Consider the following 24,352-nt stretch of genomic DNA (forward strand, 5'->3'; position numbering starts at 1 on the left):
TAAAGTAGAAAGCGTGGGAGATGAGAATACTGTTTACTGGCAAGCATAGCATCTGCTTTTAATGAGCATTAAAACCAAAACACATTCAACTATCTGTAAAGAGCTTTACCACCCCCGGCTTCAGGGTGCTCAGTTGCAACGTCCACCCTATATTATAAGGGTATTTCAGACAGAATAAACCAACAAGAAACACAGTAATCCTTTCTGTCTTTCATCTGAAATATGAAAGAAGAAAGTTTATTTTATAGAGACAATAAAATATATATATAACACAGTAACCCTTCTCACCTATTTTCTATCTGAATTATGCAAGAGTAAGTTTATTTTATAGAGGCTATATTGTCTGATGCCTAATGCATACATTATTCCCTCTACTTGGCAGCTTACATAACTAGTAGCTGCTCAATTATAGTCATGCACTGCATAACTATGTTTTGGTCACTGAAGGACTGCATATATGACTATGGTCCTATAAGATTATAATGGAGCTGAAAAATTCCTATTGCCCAGTGATGTCACAGCCATCATAATGTCCTACTGCAACATATTACTTAAGTGTTTGTGGTGATGCTGGTGTAAACAAACCTACTGGCTTCCAGTCCTATAAAAGTATAGCATACACAATTATATTTGGTACATAATACTTTATAACAATAATAAATGACCATGTTACTGGTTTATGTAGTTACTACAAAGCAGGTATAATGTCATTTCATTCAAGGTCATTTTGTTCTAAGCTGATGAGAAAAAAAAAATAGATTCCTAGCCAGAGCCACACTCTATGTGGAGTTTGTGCCTTCTCCCCAGGTCTGCATGAGTTTCCTCTGGGTGCTCCGGTTTCCTCCCACACCCCAAAGATGGGCATGATCAGTTCATCAGCATGTCTAAATGGTCCCAGTTTGAATGAGTGTGGGTAGGGGGGTGAGTACACCCTGTGGTGCAATAGTGTCCTGTTCAGGGTCGATTCCCACCTTGCGCCTGAGCTGCTGAGGTAGGTTCCAGCCACTCACGACCCTGAATTGGAAAAGGCAGGTTAGAAAATGAATGAATGAATAAATGAATGAATACAAATGATTGTAAAATAAAAATTCATAGACAATAATCCTACAAATGCATGACAATTTAAACAATGCGGTAGGAACGCACTCAGTGAGCCTGCCATATTTGTCATTGATTTTGAACTATGTGGTGGGAAGAGGTGCTGCTGATAATTCACAAATACCTATTCCTTGACTTAACCCATCAGTGCTATGACAGTCATCACTCACTAATTTACCAACAACTAGGGAAATCATTCTTATTTTTTTAAAAATATTTCTTAAATGTATGTGTACCCACATTTATTTCAACGTTTAATATTAGAAGTGTTCTGGGTCTTCAATTAGAAGTTTGGTGATGTTTTTGTAACCAGAAACACGCCATCAGAACTTAACTTTTGTTTTTATCAATCTGCCTGTGGTAAAATTTGTTTCGCAGTATATCATTTTGCTAAAAGTTGCAGTTTCCAAGAAATTATCAACAACATTAAGTGAAAACTTACTATACATCTTATTGTTATTTTAGAGTGTACTCATTCTATTTTTATATATATATATATAGTGCATTTTAGAGTGTACTCATTCTATTTATATGTATGAACTTTATATAAAGTTAACTGTAACACAGACCAGATACACATATACATATACGTACATATATACATGTGTATGTTAACTATAACAGACTCAGATACACATATACATAGATATATACACACATGTGTATGTTAAGTATAACAGACTCAGATACACATACACATATACAGATACACATGCGAACGTTAACTGTGACACAGACTCAGATACACATATACATATACATACATATACACATGTGTATGTTAACTGTAACACAGACTCAGGCAGGTGCTACAGGAGGTATTCTGTAAGAAGGCATTGCTATGGTAGGAGATGGCAGTTCCACGAGTGTTACTGTTCCTGAAGACTTTCCATTGGAACAAGATATGGAGGTGGAAGGTAGTAATATTGATGATTCTGACTCTGCAGGCCTAGTCTCACATCTGTGCTTATGTCTTAGTTTAAACAAACAAACAAAAAAAAACAATTTTACAAAGTAAAAAAAGAAAAATGAAAATTTTAAAAATAGAAAAATATTAAAAGTATATAAAGAAAAAAATTTGTAGAGCTATGCAAGGTATTTGTATTTTAAACTAAGTGTTATTTTAAAAGAATCAAAAGGCTTTTAAAAGTTAAAAAGTTATAAAGTAAAAAAGTTACAGCAAGCTAAGGTGTATTACTGAAGAAAAAACAATTTTTTAAATAAATTTTAGTTTAGCTTAAGTGTATAAGATTTATAAAGCCTACAGTGGTGCAGTAACGTCCTACGCCTTCACATTCAATCACCACTCACTCACTGACTCACCCAGAGCAACTTCCAGTCCTGCAAGCTCCATTCATGGTAAATGCCCTGTACAGGCGTACCATTTAAAAAATATTTTATACTATATTTTTACTGTACCTTTTCTGTTTTCTTTTTTATTTTTATTTCTTTTGAGACAGGGTTTCACTCTGTCACTCAGGCTGGAGTGCAGTGGCATGATTATGGCTCACTGCATCCTCGACTTTCTAGGCTTAAGTGATCCTCCCACCTCAGCCTCCTAAGTAGCTGGGACTACAGGTGCATGCCACCATGTCCTGCTAATTTTTTTTTATTTTTTGTAGAGATGGGGTTTTGCCATGTCACCCAGGCTGGTCTCAAACTCCCAGGCTCAAGCAATCTGCCCATCTCAGCTTCCAAAAGTGCTGGGTTACAGGCATGAGCCACAGGCCAGGCCTACTGTACCTTTTCCATTTTTAGATATGTTTAGATACACAGGTGTTTTCCACTGCGTTACAACTGCCTACAGTACTCAGTACAGTAACATGCTGTATAGGTTTGTCACCTAGAAGCAATAGGGTATGCCATATAGCCTAGGTGTGTAGTAGGCTATACCATCTAGGCTTGTATAAGTATACTCTATGATGTTCATACAACAATGAAATCACCTAATAACGTATTTTTCAGAATGTATTTCTGTCATTGATGCTTAACTGTAAATTTTTTTTTTACTAAATGACTCAAATCTAACCAGAGATTTTAAGGGAATGGAAGAATAATACTAATATAGCAAAAATTTAACCTCTCTTCCCATTCAAAATTTGTTGCCTGTGCATAATCTCACATAACCTAAAGGTTGACTATACAATGAGTCTTGCTTTTAGAATGATACTGCTTGCTTTTATGATGCCTATCAACTTTTTGATGACTGAGGAACCATGTCATAAAGAATATGACAACTCACAAAGACCTAAATAACAAAAATAGTTCTATAAATAGTAATAAAAATAATAAAACAGTACATTCTCACATCAAATGAAAATGATTCTGGAAATGTGATAAAAGCCTTTGAAACATACAGGACTTCTGAGTAATAAGAATACTTAATAATACAGAATACTATAATACTAAAGATATTTGACTACCAAATATTTTGCATTACGCACAAAATATTTGTCAACTCCTATAGACATTATTTTAAAATAATTTCCAAACTTTATCTCAAAACTTCCCATCCCTATAGATAAAATATTCCTTGTAAAAAGGATTTAATGTCTCCAAATAGGAGGAATGGTCACCTTTACGAAGGAATGGTTATCTTCATACATATCGGGAAAAAGTTCATACAGTTTCCAATTAACAAGCCTCAAACATACGTCACTCACTGACATACAAAGCTAAAAAGCATTGTTGTCCAGAACAAACTGTTCTTCTAATTTGCTTTCATATTTTATCACTATTTTCAATAAAATACAACATTTAGTAATCCAATAATGTTACGCCTTTTCAAAAAATAAAATATTGTTTTTTTCAAAAATGAAGTAGTTAAGACTACAAAAAATAATAGGTTTGAAAATAGGTAAAACTTCTGGGATTTTTCCTGTTGCATCATTATTAAGGACTGAATTGTGTTCCCTCCAAAATTCATATGTTGAAGCTCTAACCTCCATACCTCAGAATATGATTGTATTGGGGGCCTTTAAAGTGGTAGTTAAGGTTAAATTAAATTATAATAGGGGTCCCTAATCCAATAGTAGTGTCCTTATAAGAGGAAGAGACATCAGGAGAGTGCACACAGAGGAAAGGCCACGTGCAGACACAGTGAGAAGGCAGCCATCTGCACACAGAAGAGAGAGGCCTCAGGAGAAACCAACACTGCTGGCACCTTGATCTTGGATTTGCAGCCTCCAGGACTGTGAGAAATAAATTTCTCTCGTTTAGGCTTGTAACACCCAGTCTGTGGTATTTTGTTAGGGCAGATGTAGCAAATTAATACAATTTGGGGTTGAGGCCTCAAAGATAAAAATAAAGGTTGTGATGGGCCCTCCCATTCTAAGCCAAAATGCTAGATGGGCTATATAGAACTTGTGAAGGTGAGACCAAACCCAGGTCTGGAGGCCTTGGGCCATCAATCAGCCACAAAAATATTTAAGCAGGAAATTCATGTGAAAATCTGAAGTTAAAAATTAGATAGTGAGGATTTCTTTAAAGGGAGAGAGTTGTTAGAGAAATATAATGCTTCCCCTAACTTTCCCAAGCCAAGTGAGGGGCATCAGATAATCACTTGGGTAGTCTGAAGAGTCTAAAACTCCTCAAAGAGTCTAATGCAGACAGTCTGGCTATGGGTGCCCTGGGCGGCAGCACAAGAAGGCAGGGCTCTGCCTTGTGACTGACCTCCATTTCAAGAACGTGGCAAAGATGTGTTTCCTGAGGACCGCCTGGGTACTCTGAAGAAAGAAATAAGACATGAGTAATCTTCCAAAAGGATTGCCTGGAGGTCACTATGGGAGGCCAGGGGCTGCAGAGAAGTGAGAAGAGGCCAGGGCAGGAGGCATTGCTGATACGAGGGCCTGGGGGAGAGCTACAGACAAGTCTCCCTCCCTAGGGGATGGCAAGTGGAGGTAGTTAGTGTCCTCTTCTGATACAACCACACTACTTTTAGCTAATATTTCAAAACGGTCTTTCACAAGGTAAAATATTTCTGGTACTTTCTTACTTGTCTTATCTGGCCTTCTCACTTATCCTGTTCTTTAGCATATTACATGTGAGTAGGTACATCACTGCTGCAAAGGAATGTGGCTTTAGGTAACATCCTTAATCTGGCAACTAATACTTCTGGAAATATATTTTCTCCTTTCTTCTCTAATTTGGGAAAAATAATAAAAGAAATGTCTTTCAAGGGTACACCATTTTTCTTACAGCACTTAGGAAGGAGAATTCAATAATGACTATGCCTATAATTATTACACTTAAAAAGTGAGTTCCTGGCCAGGCGCAGTGGTTCACACCTGTAATCCCAGCACTTGGGAAAGCCGAGATAGGTGGATCACCTGAGGTCAGGAGTTTGAGACCAGCCTGGCCAACATGGTGAAACCCCAACTCTACTAAATATACGAAAATTAGCCGGGCATGGTGGTGGGCGCCTGTAATCCCAGCTATTCGGGAGGCTGAGGTAGGAGAACTGCTTGAACTCGGGAGGCAAAAGTTGCAGTAAACCAAGATTGTGCCACTGCACTCCAGCCTGGGTGACAAGAATGAAACTATGTCTCAAAAAAACAACAAAAAAAAAGCGAATTCTTTCATATGAAACCACTTATTACTACAATCAAAAATCAATTTTTACTTCACAAAATGAACACAATTATTTTAGGACTCAATCTTGCTTATGAGAAAAAGCAAGTACACTAGTGAGCTTTCAGTTTCAAAGGTCACTAACCAAACACAATTTAATGAACATTTCCTTTATTGTTCTCTAATGTTTTCTAAATTATTCTTGATCTCACTCCTTTTATGGCAGTCATTAGTCAGAAAAAACATGTCTTTGGCTCAAAAGCATCAGGGCTTTTCAATATTATGTTACTGAAGTAGTCACATGTTAATGGTATCAGAAATTTCATTTAATAATAGTATTTCATAATCAGTCTAGTATTATTTTACATAGGAGATGACAGCCTGGAGTAAAATAGCAAGGTGGTGGTTACAGAAAGACCACAAATATTTAAAAGCTTTTTAAATTTTAAATATTTAGTACGTTAACTAAAAATAAAACTGGTGGTTTTTTCCTGCTTTTTTTTTTTTTTTTTTTATGTAGAGATGGGGGTCTTGCTTGGTTAACCACAGTGGTCTTCAACTCCTGGCTTCAAGCAATCTTTCTACCTCAGCCTCCCAAAGTGTTGGGATTATAGGTGTGAGCCACTGTGCCTGGCCTAATAAAGTGGTTTTCACTCCTAGAAGGATTTACTGTACTAACCCTGAAAGAGCTGAATGAATCGAGGCTGCAATGCCGAGGTGATCAGACTGTCGGGCAGCTCCCTCAGAAAGAGCTTCAACAGACTGGCTGCTGAGCAGACATCACCGTCCTCCTTCCCGAGCTCCACGGGCACTCCACTCTCGAACTTCAGTCGAAGTTGTTCCACCACCTTCACGTTACCATTTACCCGAAAAAGACCTTCTTGGGTGAGTCCTGGAAGAGCAATGTAGACACAGAAAATAAATAGGTTTCTCACAGACATGAAATGTAAAGAATGATAACAACACCAGACACAAAGAAAGAAATTTTAGCATATGATTCTCTCAACACTGTAATTATCAATCATTGCATGATTTTCACATTTTGTAAAACTTTCCTTAGAATAATAAATGTTCATATCCACTGCATATCAACTAAACAGATCATATAAGATTGGTATAAAACCGGGCCTCTGAAAATAAGGCTATGCCATATATAAACATAGAGCAAAACAGAGTACACAAAGAAATTTTTCATTTATGTAATCTTTTAGAGCACCTAACAGAAACTTACTCAGGGCTCTAGCAGCAGCTTAACACTTCATGAACTACTTTTTAAATGACATGTATTTAAGAAACTTTTAAACTCTATGTGATTACCTGTGTAATAGTTTAAGAAATAAGTGATGGTTTTTCAGTAATCACTAAATTCAAAATGTAAGACTCTAGGAAACTATAAAGTGGTGTAAGACAAGATCCTTGCCTACAGTCAGTTGACGGGGGATATCAGTGTCAGCTGAGGTTATCAGAGAAGGCCTCCTGGAGGAGGTAAACTTAACCTTTCGCTAAAGCAACACAGAGGGGCTGGAGCTGTTGAGCTGTGAAACCAATGAAGCTTGAGCTTCAGGGCCCCTCATTTTCTTGGGCCCTTTACAAGCTCTGTCCCTAATCCTGTATTCTTAGTATCACGTTCTTTTTCTTAAAGAAGTCTCAAAAAGTTTAGGCACCCACAAAACCTTGATCTACCCCCGACAAAGATAAACAAAAACACAAATTGAGAAGTGGAGACAGGATAGCATAAAGAAAGGTAGGCAGAGGACAATGTGGGGTGCCTAGGTCAAAGAATGATGGGATAATAAAATGGAGAAACAGGAAAGGGTCTGTGACAAGTTAAATAGTGAAGCCTTTATCACTGGAGTATTAAGTGAGGAAAAAGACAAAATATAATAAGGGTTTTAGGAAGATTTAGCTAGCTAAGAAGTAGGGTAAGGAGATGGAAACGATCTTCTATTTTAAGGTAGTAAACTGATATTATGGTGGAAAAGAAGTGAAAAAGAATAAAGATGATTTGGTAACTTGGTTCAAAAGGGAGAGGGAAAGGGTTGAAAGGTAACCTTAAGGTTTGAAAAGTAGGAATACAGGAAAAAGAAACACTGTAAAAGATAAGGTTGGAGGTAGGGATAGGAGGGTAGCTGGTTTAGGGCAGAAGATAATGATTTCCAGCTCAGTGTGCTGCACACCATGTAAGCGAGTGTGTCAGGCAGTAGAAGACTTTGAAAGTGTAAGAAACAATCTTTCTAAGAAAGAGCAGGCCAGGATTTAACTTGACATTCTTGAGAGTCTAATGGTGAATGTCAGCAAAAACATAATGACATTGAAGCCTATCAGGATTTTTTAGAGGGGAGGTGATAATTTATATCAGCCTTTGCTTCTTACCCTTACCTGGTAATTGTATTGCTCTTTTTAAAGCAAAGGAGGAAGCTAATTTCTTTTTATTTTATAATCTGATAAAATGCTTTATAAGCTCTTTAATTCAACAAACATGTAATAAGTGCCTGACATTATGTTAGGTCACAAAAAAATCAATCGTGAGAAAAAAATTCAACACTATCATTACTCTCATGGACTCTGAAGTCTGGTAAGATGTTTGTGTTCTTCCACGTATACATATTATTTGGCTGTAAAGAAAATCAATATCAAAAGTTGATATGAATTTTAGCTCCAATTCTGAAAAAAATTGTGACACTAGGGATGATATTAAAAGTATTTAACAATGACTATGACCAGGGCACCACCTAAATGGATGAGATATCAGTTGGTCTGTGTGGCAGACAGCTTCTAAAATAGTTCCCATGATCCCCACTTCTCGTACCACACCCATTATAATCCCCTCTACTTGAGTGTGGGCCAGACCTAGTGACTTGCTTCTAACAACAGAATACAGCAAATGTGATGTCATGTCATATTTTGGGATTAAGTTATAAAAGACTGACAATCCATCATGCTTCTCTCTCTTCCTCTCTCTCTCCCCCTCTCTCTCCGTCTCTCTGATGTACTTTATTAGCTACTGGCCACGGGCAAAGATCTAAAGGTGGTATCTGGCCAAAGACCAGTGAATAACTGAAAACCCTCAGGTCAACAGCTCACAAGTAACAGAATCCTGCCAACAACCACATGAATGAGCTTGGGAGGGAATTTTTCCCCTGTTGAGTCCTGATATGACTGAAGCCTTGGCTCACACCACGATCACAGCCTTGTAACTCTAGGACAGAGGACACAACTAAGATGTGTCTGGATTCCTGACCCACAGAAACTGTGAGATAATGATAAATACTATTGTTTTAATCTACTATGTTTTGGGGTAATCTGATATGCAGCAAAAGGATAACAAATATGATACGCCTTTCCCTTAAGTTCTGTGGAATATCAGGTTCTATTGGGAGACACCAGCTTAATTGTTTAAAGCTTTCAAGGTCTGTCTCCTCTACTATACAAAAGTTTATCTTTAGCTTCAGAAACTTATCCAACAATCAAGCAGCTAGCATCCAACAGAAAGACATTCCATCCCTGGTCAAAGCTGAAATCCTGAAAATTTAGAGATTTGTTTCCTGTTCCTATATTTACCCAGCTGCTTAACCTAACCTTGCCTTCTGTTTTTGGCCTACCAAATGCCCCTTAGATCTGATTTCACATGATGCTGTTTTTTTTTCTTTTTAGCTTTGACCTTAGTCTTTCTTTTCCAACAAGGTTTTTTTGAACCTTCCCCCAAATAAATATACTTCCAGCAATTTCAGAAAAAACTACCCAGCTCCAAAAACTGTCTGTGGTCCTCAAGCCTCCTGATCCCACTGGACCAAACTAGCAGATGTATAAGGTACAAGTAGAAGTGACTGAATTTAATGCTCCTTAGTAATATTTTCCTGTCTCTGTCCCATTTATCTGAACAACTCTTCCCTCAGGAATATCTCCCACCCACAACTCTTTTATCACTAATTATCGCAATTGGTGATGTTCAACTAGGGAAAGTTTATAATCCTGGACATGAATATATCACATTCTGAGAAGAAGAATCCATACAGTTTTTTAAGCCTCTTATGAGGCTAGACTACATCCAATACCCACATGAGGCTTACCAGACCAAATAACCTTTAAATTTTCCCACCCTGAAATTTTAGAAAATTATGACTATAACAAAAATATTCAGAAAAAGGGGATATTTGGATGACTTCATGAAGCAGAGTTACTCTCATACATTTCAAAGCTTCTATTATATTTGATTTTAGGCTATGTGCTAATTACTACAAAACAGCAACTTAATAGTGGTTTAGAAATGAAAAAATTATATAAGTTAATATCTACATCACTGAAAGATACTTTTCTGTACAATTGAAATATTTCTTTCAAAATAGTATGAATATTAGAAACAGAATATGCCATTAGAAACAGAATATGCCAGAAGTCACAATTTGCCTAACAGCACACTTTGGCCAAGGAAGTAGTATGACAATAAGTAAGCACATTCTGACACCTGGTGGTGACTTGAAACTCTACACTGCGGGTTAAAACGGCATAACCTATAGTATCTTCATGCTAAACTAAGAGAAAGAAGCCGTTAACATTGTCAGTGAGAAAAAGAGTTTAAAGACTATATGTTTTATAAGTTATAATGTATATATTTTTAAATGAAACTATCCAAAATCTGCTTAAAGGGCTTGACATAGGTCTTTCTGTCTTAAAATTCCATTACAATAACAGTTTACTCTCATGCCAATTGTTAAACTGTATGCATTTACGTGAAACAATAATAAAGCATAACCAAAATACCAACCTATGATTGAATTATATGACCGGTCACATGACCCCTATAGTCCCATTCCCATGCCTGACACAGTGCTTACTGTATATCACAGGTGTACAGTAAATATTTGTTGACCTGAAAAAAACTGCAAAGTAATTAAATAAAACAAATTGAAGTATTATGCCCTCAAACTTTATACTACCCTTCAAACTTACACAGTTTCTTTGGTTTATTAACATGATAGTTTCAAATACAAGAAGGAGCTTATGTTTGTCTACATAGTAATTAACTACATAGCCTTTCAAAATACAGGTGCTAGGCCTACCGGAGTTTGCCCAGTCAAGATTCTGATTCAGTAGATATGAGGTGTGGGCAATGCATGTGTATTATGAAAGATTCCACTAGTGATTCTATTTCACATCCCTCATTAAGAATGACTGATTTAACTTAATAAAATGTTTAGTTTGCATTACCCAAATACACCCTGTTAAAGTATAACTAACAGTATGCTAAGGAGGGGCAGAAGAAAATCAATCCCTAATTTAAATTTTGCCAAAATTTTTATATGTTGATGGTGTGAGTATAAACTGTTTCAACTCTGATAGAGTTCATTACAGATGCACATATCCTCTGACCACCCAGGAGTCCACTTCCAGGAAGGCAGTCTATGCACACACTCACATGTGCTTGAAATGCCATATGTTACAGGTTAACCATGGAATCATTGTTTGTAAACAATAGAAGACTGGAAACAATCCATGTGCCCATCAGCATGAGACTGCTTAAAGACATGATATATACATATGGTAAAACAGTAGGCAGAGGAAAATAAAATAATTAAACATGAGTAAAGCTCTTTATGCAATATGGAACAATCTCCAAAATACATTGATATTTAAAAGATTCAGAACAGTATGCAATATTTGTGATAAAAGGGAAAAAAGAACACACAGACATATACTTATATATATACGAAACATCTTAAGAAGATACCAGAAACAGGTAGAGTAATACTGTTTTAGAGAGAGAAAACAAAGGTCAGGAGACAGTTTGCAGGGAGAGACTTTTCACTATATACCTTCCTATATTTTGAACCACATAACTTTATTAACTATTCAAAAAATACTAAAATTTTTAAAAATTAAAAATGTAAAATATTTTTACACAATAAAAGTATGCTCAAGAGACTATTACCAATTAATGTTGACAGAAAGAACACTGATTATGCCAAAACCAAAATATTACTTCAGGTACCCATAGTTGGACATCTAAATGAATATACATCCCTACTTAACAGATTAAATGAATGATCTAGAAATCCATTTGTATCTAACTCAGTGGGATACACAGTCTTACTCAAAACCAAGTATGTAAATAAATCCTATTAAAGCTGGTTGTAACTCCCGGCTTCAAGATTTTGTAGGCCAAACTTCCATCTTCCTGTCATGCTATGTGTAACACTGTTTCTGTTTAACTGTTTGAAGTATTTGAATAAATCCAGAGCTGTTTTCTAAGAATCTGGCCTTTTTGCAATTTATCTTCCTTTAATAAGGAGAAAAACTCTACAGAGTAAGAACAGAAACCTGGCTCTTAAGTTTTCAGGAAAAAAAAATTTTTTTGTCATAAAATTTTGCCTGAAAGTGGGTAATTTATAAAAGAAAGACAGTTCAGCATGGTGGGGAGGCCTCAGGAAACTTACGAGGCAGAAGGCAAAGGGGAAACGAGGCACCTTCACAAGGCGGCAGGAAGGAGAAGAAGTGCTGAGCGAAGGGGGAAGAGCCCCTTATGAAAACATCAGATCTCTTGAGAACTCACTATCAGAGAACAGCCTGGGGAAACCACCCCCATGATTCAATTACCTCCACCTGATCTCTCCCTTGACATGTGGGGACTAGGGGATTATGATTCAAGATAAGATTTGGGTGAGAACACAAAGCCTAACCATATCAGTCATCTACATGCCTAGTAACCACAGCAGATAGATGTTTTTTTCAATTAACATCTAACCATCAGCAGAATGAATAATCTGCCATAGAGTCCCTGTCAGAAGTTGATACATATTCCTATAGAGGAACATGTGATGAGCGCTTCTCACTCCTTTCCAATAAATGATTCTTATCAGAAAGGGAGAAGAGACTTGTAATCCTGGAAAGACATGGCCTGAAACAAATTACTCAAAATACAGTAGACACATCTTACCCAAAGGGGATATGTTCCAAGACTGCCAATAGATGCCTAAAACCTTGGATAGTACCAAACCCTACATATACTGGGTTTTTTTCCCCATACATACATATCTATGATAAAGTTTAATTTAAAAAGTAGGCATAGTAAGAGATTAACAATAACAATAAAAAAACAGAATAGAGCCAGTTGCAATGGCTCACATCTATAATCCAAGCTACTTAAGAGGCTGAGGTGGAAGGATTGTTTGAGGCCAGGAGTTCAAATCAGCCTGGGCAACATGGCGAGATTTGCCTCTAAAAACATTTTTTTTAATTAGCAGGTTACAGTGGCACATGCCTGTACAACAGCTATTCAGGAGGCTGTGGTGGGAAGATTATTTGAACCGTGGAATATGAGGCTGCAGTGAGTTATGATCACACCAAGGCATTCCAGCCTGGGCAACAGAGCAAGACCCTGTCCCTTTAAAAAAAAAAAAAAAAAAGCAATACAACAGAATAATTGGGAGAGATTTGTTCTTACCATAGATCTTAGCAACCTCAGCATACATTTTTTTTTCTCCCTTTATTAAGTCGAGAACGCACCTTTTCAATTAAAAGCCACTTCATGGCTTCTCTTTGGCGTTATTGAATTTCCAGCATTATTATTCTTGCACTTTGGGGCCATTATTAAGTAAAATAAGAGCCACCTGAACACAAGCACTGTGATACCACAATGATCAATCTGCAAACTGAGGCCACTACTAAGTGACTAACAGGCAAGTGGCATACACACATGGATACACTGGACAAGCGGACGATTAAGGTCCCAAGCGGCAGGATGGCTAGAGATCTCATCATGCTACTCAGAAGCCTGTACCATTTAAAACTGATGAATTGTTGGCCGGGTGCAGTGGCTCATGCCTGGAATCCCAGCACTTTGGGAGGCCGAGGCAGGCAGATTACCTGAGGTCAGGAGTTCAAGACCAGCCTGGCCAACATGGTGAAATCCCATCTCTACTAATAATACAAAAAAAAAAAAAAATAGCTGGGTGTGCATCTTTAATCCCAGCTACTCAGGAGGATGAGGCAGGAGAATTGCTTGAACCCGGGAGGCAAAGGTTGCAGTGAGCCGAGATCATGCCACTGCACTTCAGCCTGGGCTACAAAAGCGAACCTCCATCACAAAAACAAAAAACAAACATCAAAAAAACCCAAAAAACTGATGAATTGTTTATTTCTGGAATTTTCCAGTTAGCAACTTTGGACTATGATTGGTCACAGGTAAGAGTGAAACCCTGGAAAACCAAACCATGCGTAACATGGGAGACTACTGTACAGAATATGTTTGAAGCCTCAAGTTCTACATTTAAAAATCCCTACATGGCTGAGTGTGGTGGCTCATGCCTATAATCCCAACACTTTGGGAAGCTGAGGTGGGAGAATCATTTGAGTCCAGCAGTTCAGAACCAGCTGGGGCAACATTGGGAAAACCTGTCTCTACAAAAAATAAAAATAAAAATAAATCAGCCAGGTGTGGTGGAATACACCTGTAGTCCCAGCTACAGAAGAGGCTAAGAAAGGAAGATCACTGGAGCCCTAAAGTATGAGATTACAGTGAGCTATGATCACATCACTGCATTCTGGCCTGGGTAACAGAGCAAGAACCTCTCTCTTAAAAAAAAAAAAAAAAGATGCAGGGAATATGGAAACATTCTCTCAAATGATCCAGGCTTATGATTTATTTTAAACAAAATCATCAAAAAGCTGTGGGCTACACAGCTCTCAGTAACTAAGATATAATTTATCTTTTTACTGTATAATGTACTATATTATTCTCCAAATGTTTTACATGCTTAATTTTATCTCTATAAAGATAAGAGAAACCACCCCCCTGCCACCCTGCATAATCAGTTTTACATCATAGTTTTTTGGTATCTCTTCTAAGTGCATGAGGATAGTCTAGGCATTGAATAAGTAAGTTCATGATTGACCTCAGGTGAAAGAGATACCCAAAAACATGTTTGGTTACATTAAAAATTATTGACTATCAGTTGGAATTTAATTAATCTAGAAAACTGACTATTAATATTACAAGAGTATTTTAGCATTTAAAACTAGGAAACATTCCAAACTAGAAATCTCTATAATTAAAGTGATTGCTCTATGGTTAATCAAATTAGTACTGTCAAGATAATGTTAAGCAGTAATGCCCTTTTAGTAATGCCCTTTTTTAAATAAAAAGTATATTACACAGTAATTTAATATTCTAATGAAGGTGCTTTAGAGGATAGTCTAATCATACATTATGAAATAATTCACACAAATAATTTGTTTATGCAAGGGACTATGAAAATGAAAAGACTGAAGCATGACTTAACTCACCATGCTGCGACAAGTATTCCACTATATTCCACACTATTGCTGGAATGCCATTCTTGGTGAGCCCCTGCCGTTGAAGTTCTTGGAGACTGACTCCAAATAACTTCTGATAGGTAAAATCCTTCTGTTCATTTAATGGCACCGCCACTATCTTTTTCATGTCTTCTTTCAGCCGAACCGCTGCTTTACTTTGCTTAAAAGAACGTAAGAAAAAAGAGCAGTCAGTCACATTGACCACAGGAGGTTGCATGGTTACAACAGAAACACGTGAATTAAAATGTGTTTGAAGATGAATAGTTGTGGTCTTATTTTTACTTCAACTCAAACCAAAATCTCTAACATCTCTCACATGTTGCTCAGATATAATGGCTAAAAGGAATGAAAAGTAATGAGAAACCTAAAGCCACAACTGAAGTGTGTAGCTAAGAGAGGGAGCAATACACTGCTGTATCTAAGATATATTACTACAGTAACCAAGGGGTGTGACTCAGAATTACCTGGTTAACAGGAAAATAAAACATTTATAAGAACAGTGAAACACCAGGCAGATCCTGAGATGTTTCTAAAGACAAAAATTTGTCTCGGTGTCATTTTAAGGTAGCTTTAATTTAAAGTGTCAGAAGAAAAAATTACAACGACCATTCTACATGTACAATGATCATTATAGTTCTCTGATTTGATTACATCTGTAAATATCTCAGTAATCTTTAGGAACATAATATCAACTCAGTTCTTACTGAGGTTCAAAATGCCCTCAAATCTTTGAAACAACAACATTTAGGTAGTCGCAATTTTAAATTCTTCAACAAGATTGTATTATATATATTGTAAATAAAAATGCAACTAAGATTCAATTACCTCAAATTAATAACACAATGAAAAATTCATAAGAGTTTGTTTCTTCCTTGTAATAAAAAACTGCGTCCAAATAAAGAGGAATTTTTTAAGCATGTGTCTTATATAAATTTTATTATATATGTTAATAAATCCAAATACTGAAAAGAGAGATGGAAAAATGCAAACAGTCTTATCTGAGGGACAGAGGCAGTAAAATTGGAGGAAATTTCCACTTTTTGAGAATGAATGTAGCAGCTAACCAATGTGGAAATACTATTAAATGACTTAAATCACCATCATTTAGTCACTAAAAAATCCTAAGAGTAGAAACATTATGTTCAATCTAGAGTTGAGGAAACAAAAACCAGAGTTAAGTAATTTGGTAAAAGTCAGACAACTAGTAAGAGACAGTTTTGTCTTGCTCTAGGTCCATGTTCCTCTCCTTAACTTATAATAGGTTTATTTAATGTTATAGTGCAGTTTATGTACAATTATAGTAACAAGCTTATAAATGCTATATGTGGCATAAGACAATTACAAGTTAATTCTACAGTCTTTGAGTAGGATACTTGCAATCTCAATTTGATTTTAAATTGTATAATCTACAGAATGAGGTAAGCTTTTACTAGCATATCTGCATCTTTTATAGGTCATATTTGAAAGCCATATTTCTCTAGTGAAAATTCAGCCAATGTAAAGATACAACACAGATTTAGTATCTATTAACATTATAAATAAGTCATGGGATAGCCACTATGGAGTAGTAGTAGTATGGACGAAACCCATGATCTCTGTTACCAAGGAAATTATGATTTTGTTAATTAAGTCCAACTTGTAACAGTTAATAATTTCTTTTTCTTATAGGTTTATAAATGTATCAATCTCCTTCAACTGAATCCATGGGAAATTTCAACCAGGTATATCTGGTGAGCAAGCAGCTAAAAAATAACCACTAATAACAAAACTTAAAAAAAAAACTCGTGTAGCATTAAAAACAGCTGACAGTGAAGTTAAATTATATAAATTTTATCTTATTTTATCTGCTTATACAGAGAATACAGCATAGTGGTTTAGAGCATAGACTATGGAACAAGACTGGATCAAATCCCATTCTGACTCTTATTAGCTATAACCTTGCACAAGTCATATAACCTCTGTGTGCCTCAGTTTCCTCATCTATAAAATGGGAATACCAAGAGTTTGCATGTCATAGAAATGTACAAGGTAGAAATGAGTTCATTTACGTAAAGGAGTAAGAACAGTGCCTGGCACACTCACTGAGTACTGATTGTCATAATCCTTTTCCTTCTCCTCTTTCTTCTAGGAATTATTATTCTGATTTCTTCTTAAAGTAATGGAAAGCTAATTAATCATTCCTGTAGTAAATATTTCTATAAAGGTTACTTTTTTAAAAGGGAAACATAGTTGAGACACGTTTGATTGCTGAATTCTGATAACCTATTTACTGTTCTCCATACATCTCTAATTTTCTAAAATCTCTAAGTATGACCTTTGAACGATGAGGAAAAAATAACTTAATATGTACTTATCACAATTCCTTGATTTATTCCTAGAAATTCACAAGGTTTCCTTAGAAATTCTGTCTATATGAGCTTAAAACCTTGAATTAGGGCTGGGTGTGGTGGCTGATGGCTATAATCCCAGCACTTTGGGAGGCTGAGGTGGGCAGATCATGACGTTAGGAGATTGAGACCATCCTGGCCAACACGGTGAAACCCCGTCTCTACTAAAAATAAAAATAAAATTAAATTTAAAAAAAGTTAGCTAGGCATGGTGGCAGGCGCCTGTAGTCCCAGCTACTCAGGAGGCTGTGGCAGGAGAATGGCATGAAGCCAGGAGGCGGAGCTTGCAGTGAACCGAGATTGCAACACTGCACTCCAGCCTGGGCGACAGAGCAAGACTCCATCTAAAAAAAAAAAAAAAGTTACTAATTAAGGTATTGAGTCTACCTTAACTGTTTAAACTTTTGTTTACATATAAATTCCCATGCATCACTTGAGTGTGAAGACTGGACTATCTGGAGCATATTCATGGGTGTGTGTGTGTGTGTGTGCATGTGTGTATATAAAAACCATATAGGTTTCCACATAACAAAGACAACCAAAGAACCTTAAAGTTTTACTGTTAGATCAATCCTTACGGGCCTTCTAATTCTTATACTATCGCCTTAGTAATAAGAAAATCAGGACCTAAGAAGTTGTGATGTTAGTCAAAAAGGGCTGTGCCTAGAGCCCAGATCTCCTGAGTTTTATACCAGTATACTTTTTATAATTAAGTACTGGTGACCTTGTTGATGGCTTTATTTTTGTTGGAAAATAGTTAGGATAGTTAACAAAATACACTGATTGTAGTAAATATTTATTGGTTTGGGGCACTTAAGTTTCCACTTGTCCTTTTTCCAAATAACAAATCCAGAGTGTGTTTTGGGGAATGACTGCAAGTTCACTGTGAACAGCTTTGATAACAATACTACTCAAAATGATTGCCTTGCCTCTAGGAAAGACGGGGCTCAGTCTCTCCACCAGGTGAATCAGATCCCTTCTGCAAACCACTGAAGCTTGAGTGGCTTATCATAAAGACAGAAAATGGGTACTACTGCAGCGCTCTAACAAGATGGGTGATAGCATTTGCCATCTGCATCACTGCAGCTGATATGGTCCTTCATCTACTCTTTCTGACACTGGTCATTCTTCCACTGTTCATTCCATTTGGTAAGCTGCTCCAGTAACTTTCCAGTAAAGTTTCTTTATGCTGAAATTAGTCAGAACTCATTTCTGTTTTGTAACCACACACACACACAGACATTCTCTCTCTCTCTCAATCTAATTGATTAAAATACCCAGAAAAAAAATAAAATAATCAGAGAAAATAGAAAATTAAAGTTTTAAAAGATAAGAAAAAATAAAAATGATAAGGACAGTGAACTTTTATGGAGTCTTTACTGTCTATGCCAGTTAGGGCTGTCAATACTTCAAATGGCTTCACTCATTAAATCCTATAAAAAAGAAACTCTAGGAAGGAAGATACTTTTGTGATTACCACTTCACAAAAGGCACAGAGAAGCCAGTAAAGTGCTCCACTTCATATAAGCAAGTGGTGCAGCCAGGAGTCACACGCAGGCAAGCAAGCTGAGTCCAGGGGCCACAGTATTAACACTGTATCCAAATAGATAGCTGTGAGAATAAAAAACACATGCTGTGAAGGTAAGTGCACTTGCTAGAAATGAGAACCAAATTCCATATTCTTGTAGCAGAGAAAAATAATTATTTACATGTTTCATGGTCTCTTTAATACAAAGTAAGGTATGTTCAGAAGCAACATCAATAATTATGATATTAGGACCTGAATAAAGAAGGCTTTCATCAATACAGTAAACAGGATAAATTTCAGAAGCCTTGAGTTTTTATAATAGCTAACATATAGTAGGGACTGATTGTATCACAGGCACTGTTGTACATGGTTTAAAATTCATGTCTCTCAAAAATAAACAATGGGGAAAGGGCCCCCATTCAATATATGGTGCTGGGAAAACTGGCTAACCATATGCAGAATAATGAAACTGGACCCCTACCTTTCACCATATACAAAAATTAACACAAAATGAATTAAAGACTTAAGTGTAAGACTTCAAACTATAAAAATTCCGGAAGAAATCCTAGGAAATATCCTTAGAACATCAGTCTAGGCAAATAATTTATGACCCAGTCTTCAAAAGCAAATGCAACAAAACCAAAATATAACAATTGGGACCTAACTAAACAAAAGAGCTTCTGCACAGCAAAAGAAACTATCAACAGAGTAAACAGATAGCCTAGAGAATGGGAGGAAATATTTGCAAACTATACATCCAAGAAAGGACTAATATCCAGAATCAATAAGGAATTTACACCAATCAACAAGAATAAAACAAATAACCCCATTAAAAATGAGCAGAGAACAAGAACAGACACTTCCTAAAAGAAGACATATAAGCAGCCAACAAACATGAAAAGATGCTCAACATCACTCATCATTAGAGAAACACAAATCAAAACCACAATGAGATCTCATCTCACACCAGTCAGAATGGCTATAATTAAAAGTCAAAAAACAACAGATGTTGTCAGGGTTGCAGAGAAAAGGGTACATTTATTCGCTGTTGGTAAGAATGTAAATTAGTTTATCCCCTGTGAAAAGTGGTTTAGAGATTTCTCAAAGAACTAAAAATAGAACTACCATTTAACCCAGCGATCCTATTACTGGGTAGTATACATCAAAGGAAAATAAATCAGCTGGGCACAGTGGCTCATGCCTGTCATCTCAACACTTTGGGAGACCAAGGCAGGTGGATCACCTGAGGTCAGGAGTTTGAGACCAGCCTGGCCAACATGGCGAAACCCCATCTCTGCTAAAAAGACAAAAATTAGCCAGGTGTGGGGGTGGGTGCCTGTAATCCCAGCTACTCGGGAGGCTAAGGCAGGAGAATCACTTGAACCTGGGAGGCAGAGGTTGCAGTGAGCTGAGATCGCATCACTGCACTCCAGCCTGGGTGACAGAGTGAGACTCCATCTCAAAAGAAAAAATAAAATAAGTTATCCTAACAAAAAGATACCCGTGCTCATATGTTTTTTGCAGCACTGTTCACAATATTAAAGACATGGAATGAATTTGGGTGCCCATGACTGGTAGATTGGATAAAGAAAATGTGGTACACATAAACCATGGAATACAACACAGTCATAAAAAAGAACGAAATCATGCCTTCTGTAGCAATATGGATGCAGCTGGAGGCCAGTATCCTAAGTAAACTAATGCAGAAACAGAAAACCAAATACAGCATGTTCTCACATATAGTGGGAATGAAACATTGGGTACAGAAAAAGAGAGGGGAGAGAGAGAGGGAAAAGGGTTGAAAAAGTTCCTATTAGGTATTATGTTCACTATTTAGGTGACAGAATCAATGGAAGCCCAAACCTCAGCATCACGTAATATACCCTTGTAACAGACCTGCACATGTACCTTGAATCTAAAATTTGAAAGACAAAAAATAAAAAATTAATGTGTCTAAGTCTCAAAACCACCTTATCAGTATGTACTCTTAGCTATTTCCATTGGGATAAGAAAATTAATGCACAACAAGAAGGAAGGAAGGAAGGAAGGAAGGAAGGAAGAAGGAAGGAAGGAAGGAAGGAAGGAAGGGGAAGGAAGGAAGGAAAAGGAAAGGAGGAAGGAAGAAAAGAGAGAGAGAGAAGAAAAAGAGAAGAAAGAAGATAAGAAAGAAAGAAGAAAAAATAAAGAAAGAAAGAAAGAAAAAAGACAAGAAAGAAAGAAAGAAAAAAAGCAAGAACGAACACAAGACGAACAGAACAGGAACGTAACGCAAAGCACGAGAACAAGAAAATCAAATCCTGCGACTACTTGACGTTCTCTTCGTGTTCTGCTGTTCCTTTAAGTGTCCACAGCACTCCCGAACGCCCGAATCCTCTCTTTTCGAAGTCCTCGAGAGAGGTGGTTAGGGGAGGGCTTGGGGTGAGGCAGAGGATTAAGGAGATTTCTCGCTTTCGATCGATCGTTAGGGCCGCGCACTGAAAACTGAGATGCTAAGAACAGAAACTTGACTAAGTTTACATGGTGATATGGTTTACATTTGTGTCTCTCCCCAGATCTCATGTGGAATTGTAATTTCCAATGTTGGAGGAAGGGCTGGGTGGGAGGTGATTGGATCATGGGGGAGGATTTCTCTCTTGCTGTTCTTGTGACAGTGAGTGAGTCCTCACAAGATCTGGTTGTTTAGAAGTATGTAGCACCTCCTCCTTTCCTCTCTTCCTCTTTCTCTGGCCATGTAAGACATGCTTGTTTTTCCTTTGCCTTCACCATAATTATAAGTTTTCTGAGGTCTCCCGAGTCTTGTATCCTGTACAGCCTGCAGAACTGTGAGCCATTTAAATGTCTTTTCTTTATAAATTATCCTGTCTCAGGTAAGGACATGAGATTTGTGAAGGGCCAGGCACACAATGATATAATTTGGATTTGAATCACAACCCATATTTACAGCAATGTGAGAACAGACTAATACAGCAAATGTGGTACCTAGGAGTGGGCATTGCTATAAAGATACCTCAAAATATGGAAGCAGCTTTGGAAATGGGTAATGGTCAGAGGTTGGAACAGTTTGGAGGGCTCAGAAGAAAGGAAGATGAAGGAAAGTTTGGAACTTCCTATAAACTTGTTGAATGGTTGTGATCAAAATGCTGATAGTGATGTGGACAATGAAGTCCAGGCTGAAGAGGTCTCAGATGGAGATGAGGAACTTATTGAGAACTGGAGTAAAGGTTACTCTTATTATGCTTTAGCAAAGGAAGTGGTAGCATTTTGCCCTTCTCTAGGGATCTGTGAAACTTTGAACTTAAGATAAATAACTTAGGGTATCTGGAGGAAGAAATGTCAAAGCAGCAAACCACTCAAGATTTCACCTGGCTGCTTCTAACAGTGTATTGTCATATGCATGAGCAAAGAGCTTATCTGAAACTGGAACTTATATTTATTAATAAAAAGAAAATAGAGCATAAAAGTTTAGAAAATTTGCAGCCTAATCATATGGTAGAAAAGAAAATCCGATTTTCTAGGGAGGAATTCAAGTCAGTTGCAGAAATTTGCAGCTGAACATTCAGAGGAACTGAATGTTAATAGCCAAGACAAAGGGGAAAATATCTCAAAGGCATTTCAGAGACCTTCACAGCAGCCCCTCCCATCACAGGGCTGGACGCCTAGGAGGGAAGCATGGTTTCCTGGGCTGGGCCCAGGGCCTATGTTGCTCTGCTCAACCTCAGGACACTGATCCCTGTGTCCCAATCACTCCAGCTCCAGCCATGGCTAAAAGGACCCAAAATACATCTCAGGCCACTGCTCCAGAGGGTACAGGCCATAAGCCTTGGTGGCTTCCACATGATATTAAGCCTATATGGGTACACAGAGGGCAAAAGTTGAGGCTTAGGAGCCTCCACCTAGATTTCAGAGGATGTATGGAAACTCCTGAATGTCCAGGCAGAAGTCTGCTGCAGGGGTGGAATCCTCATGGAGAACCTCTACTAGGGCAATGCAGAGGGAAAATGTGAGATTGGAGCCCCCATACAAGAGTACCCACCAGGACATTGCCTAGTGGAACTGTGAGAAGAGGACCACCATCTTCCAGGACCCAGAATGGCAGATCCACTGACAGCTCGTGTCGTGTGTCTGGAAAAGCTGTAGGCACTCAATGCCATCGCAGGAAAGCAACCAAGGATCTGTAACCTATAGAGCTATAGGGGCAGAGATGCCCAAGTCCTTGGGAGCCCACACGTTGCATCAGTGTGGCCTGGATGTGAGACATGGAGTGAAAGAAGATTATTTTTGAGCTTTAAGATTTTGGCCGGGCGCAGTGGCTCAAGCCTGTAATCCCAGTACTTTGGGAGGCCGAGACGGGTGGATCATGAGGTCAGGAGATCGAGACCATCCTGGCTAACACGGTGAAACCCCGTCTCTACTAAAAAATACAAAAAACTAGCCAGGCGTGGTGGCGGGTGCCTGTAGTCCCAGCTACTTGGGAGGCTGAGGCAGGAGAATGGCGTGAACCCGGAAGGCGGAGCTTGCAGTGAGCTGAGATCCGGCCACTGCACTCCAGCCTGGGCGACAGAGCAAGACTCCGTCTCAAAAAAAAAAAAAAAAAAAGAGAGAGATTTAATGACTGCCCTGCTGGGTTTCAAACTTGCACAGGGCTTGTAGCCCCTTTGTTTTGGGTGATTTCTCCCTTTTTGAACAGATGTATTTACCTAACACCTCTACCCCATTTTATCTTGGAAGAAACTAACTTGGTTAAAAAAAAAAACAACTTGGTTTTGATTTTACAGGCTCATAGGCAGAAGGGACTTGCCTTGTCTCAGATGAGACTGTGGACTGGACTTCTGAGTTAATGCTGAAATGAGTTAAGACTTGGGGGACTGCTGAGAAGGAATGATTGTATTTTGTAATGTTAGAAGGACATGAGATTTAAGAAGGGCCAGGGACAGAATGATACAATTTGGATTTGAGTCACCACCCATATCTCATCTCAAATTGTAATCCCCAGTGTTGGAGAAGGTGCCTGGTGAGGGGTAATCAGACCAAGGGGGTGGATGGTTATAGTGAGTCAGTTCTCACAAGATCTGGTTGTTTAAAAGTATGTAGCACCTCTCTCTTTCCTCTCTTCCTCCTCTTCTGGCCCTTCCAGAAGTATAAGATGAGCCTGCTTCCCCTTTGCCTACCACTGTGATTGTAAGTTTCTTGAGGGCTCACCAGCCATGCTTCCTTACAGCCTGTGGAACCAGGAGACAATTAAACCTCTTTTCTTTATAAAGTACCCAGTCTCAGGTAGTTCTTTACAGCAATGCGAGAACAGACTAATACATATGGCTGGTAAAGTTTAGAGCCAGAACATAACCTCAGATCCTTAAGGCTCCAGTGCTTGAGCTTTTAATGATGACACACTATGGCATCACCAGAACCTTTAATACTGGCAGCTCTGTGAGAGCCCAAGGGGGCCAACATTACCTGT

The 24,352-nt window shown here is 37.8% G+C and overlaps 1 protein-coding gene across 8 annotated transcripts in view; it reads right to left on the reverse strand.

Annotated features, from left to right (window-relative positions):
* The window catches only part of FAM13A (family with sequence similarity 13 member A), a 405,569-nt gene that overhangs the window by 290,569 nt on the left and 90,648 nt on the right, over positions 1-24,352 (reverse strand). For 7 of the 8 annotated variants that reach the window (XM_030914589.1, XM_030914582.1, XM_030914592.1 and 4 more), the window contains 2 exons: positions 14,950-15,139; positions 6,347-6,559 (listed from right to left, as the gene is read on the reverse strand). In XM_030914589.1, the coding sequence (XP_030770449.1) occupies positions 6,347-6,559; positions 14,950-15,106 (370 nt within the window). In that variant the 5' untranslated portion in view covers positions 15,107-15,139. Of the gene's footprint in view, positions 1-6,346; positions 6,560-14,949; positions 15,140-24,352 lie in introns of those variants that run through there. The other variant, XM_030914617.1, reaches the window with a different exon arrangement.

Source organism: Rhinopithecus roxellana, chromosome 2 (genome assembly GCF_007565055.1).
Source record: "Rhinopithecus roxellana isolate Shanxi Qingling chromosome 2, ASM756505v1, whole genome shotgun sequence".
NCBI classification, from domain to species: domain Eukaryota; kingdom Metazoa; phylum Chordata; class Mammalia; order Primates; family Cercopithecidae; genus Rhinopithecus; species Rhinopithecus roxellana.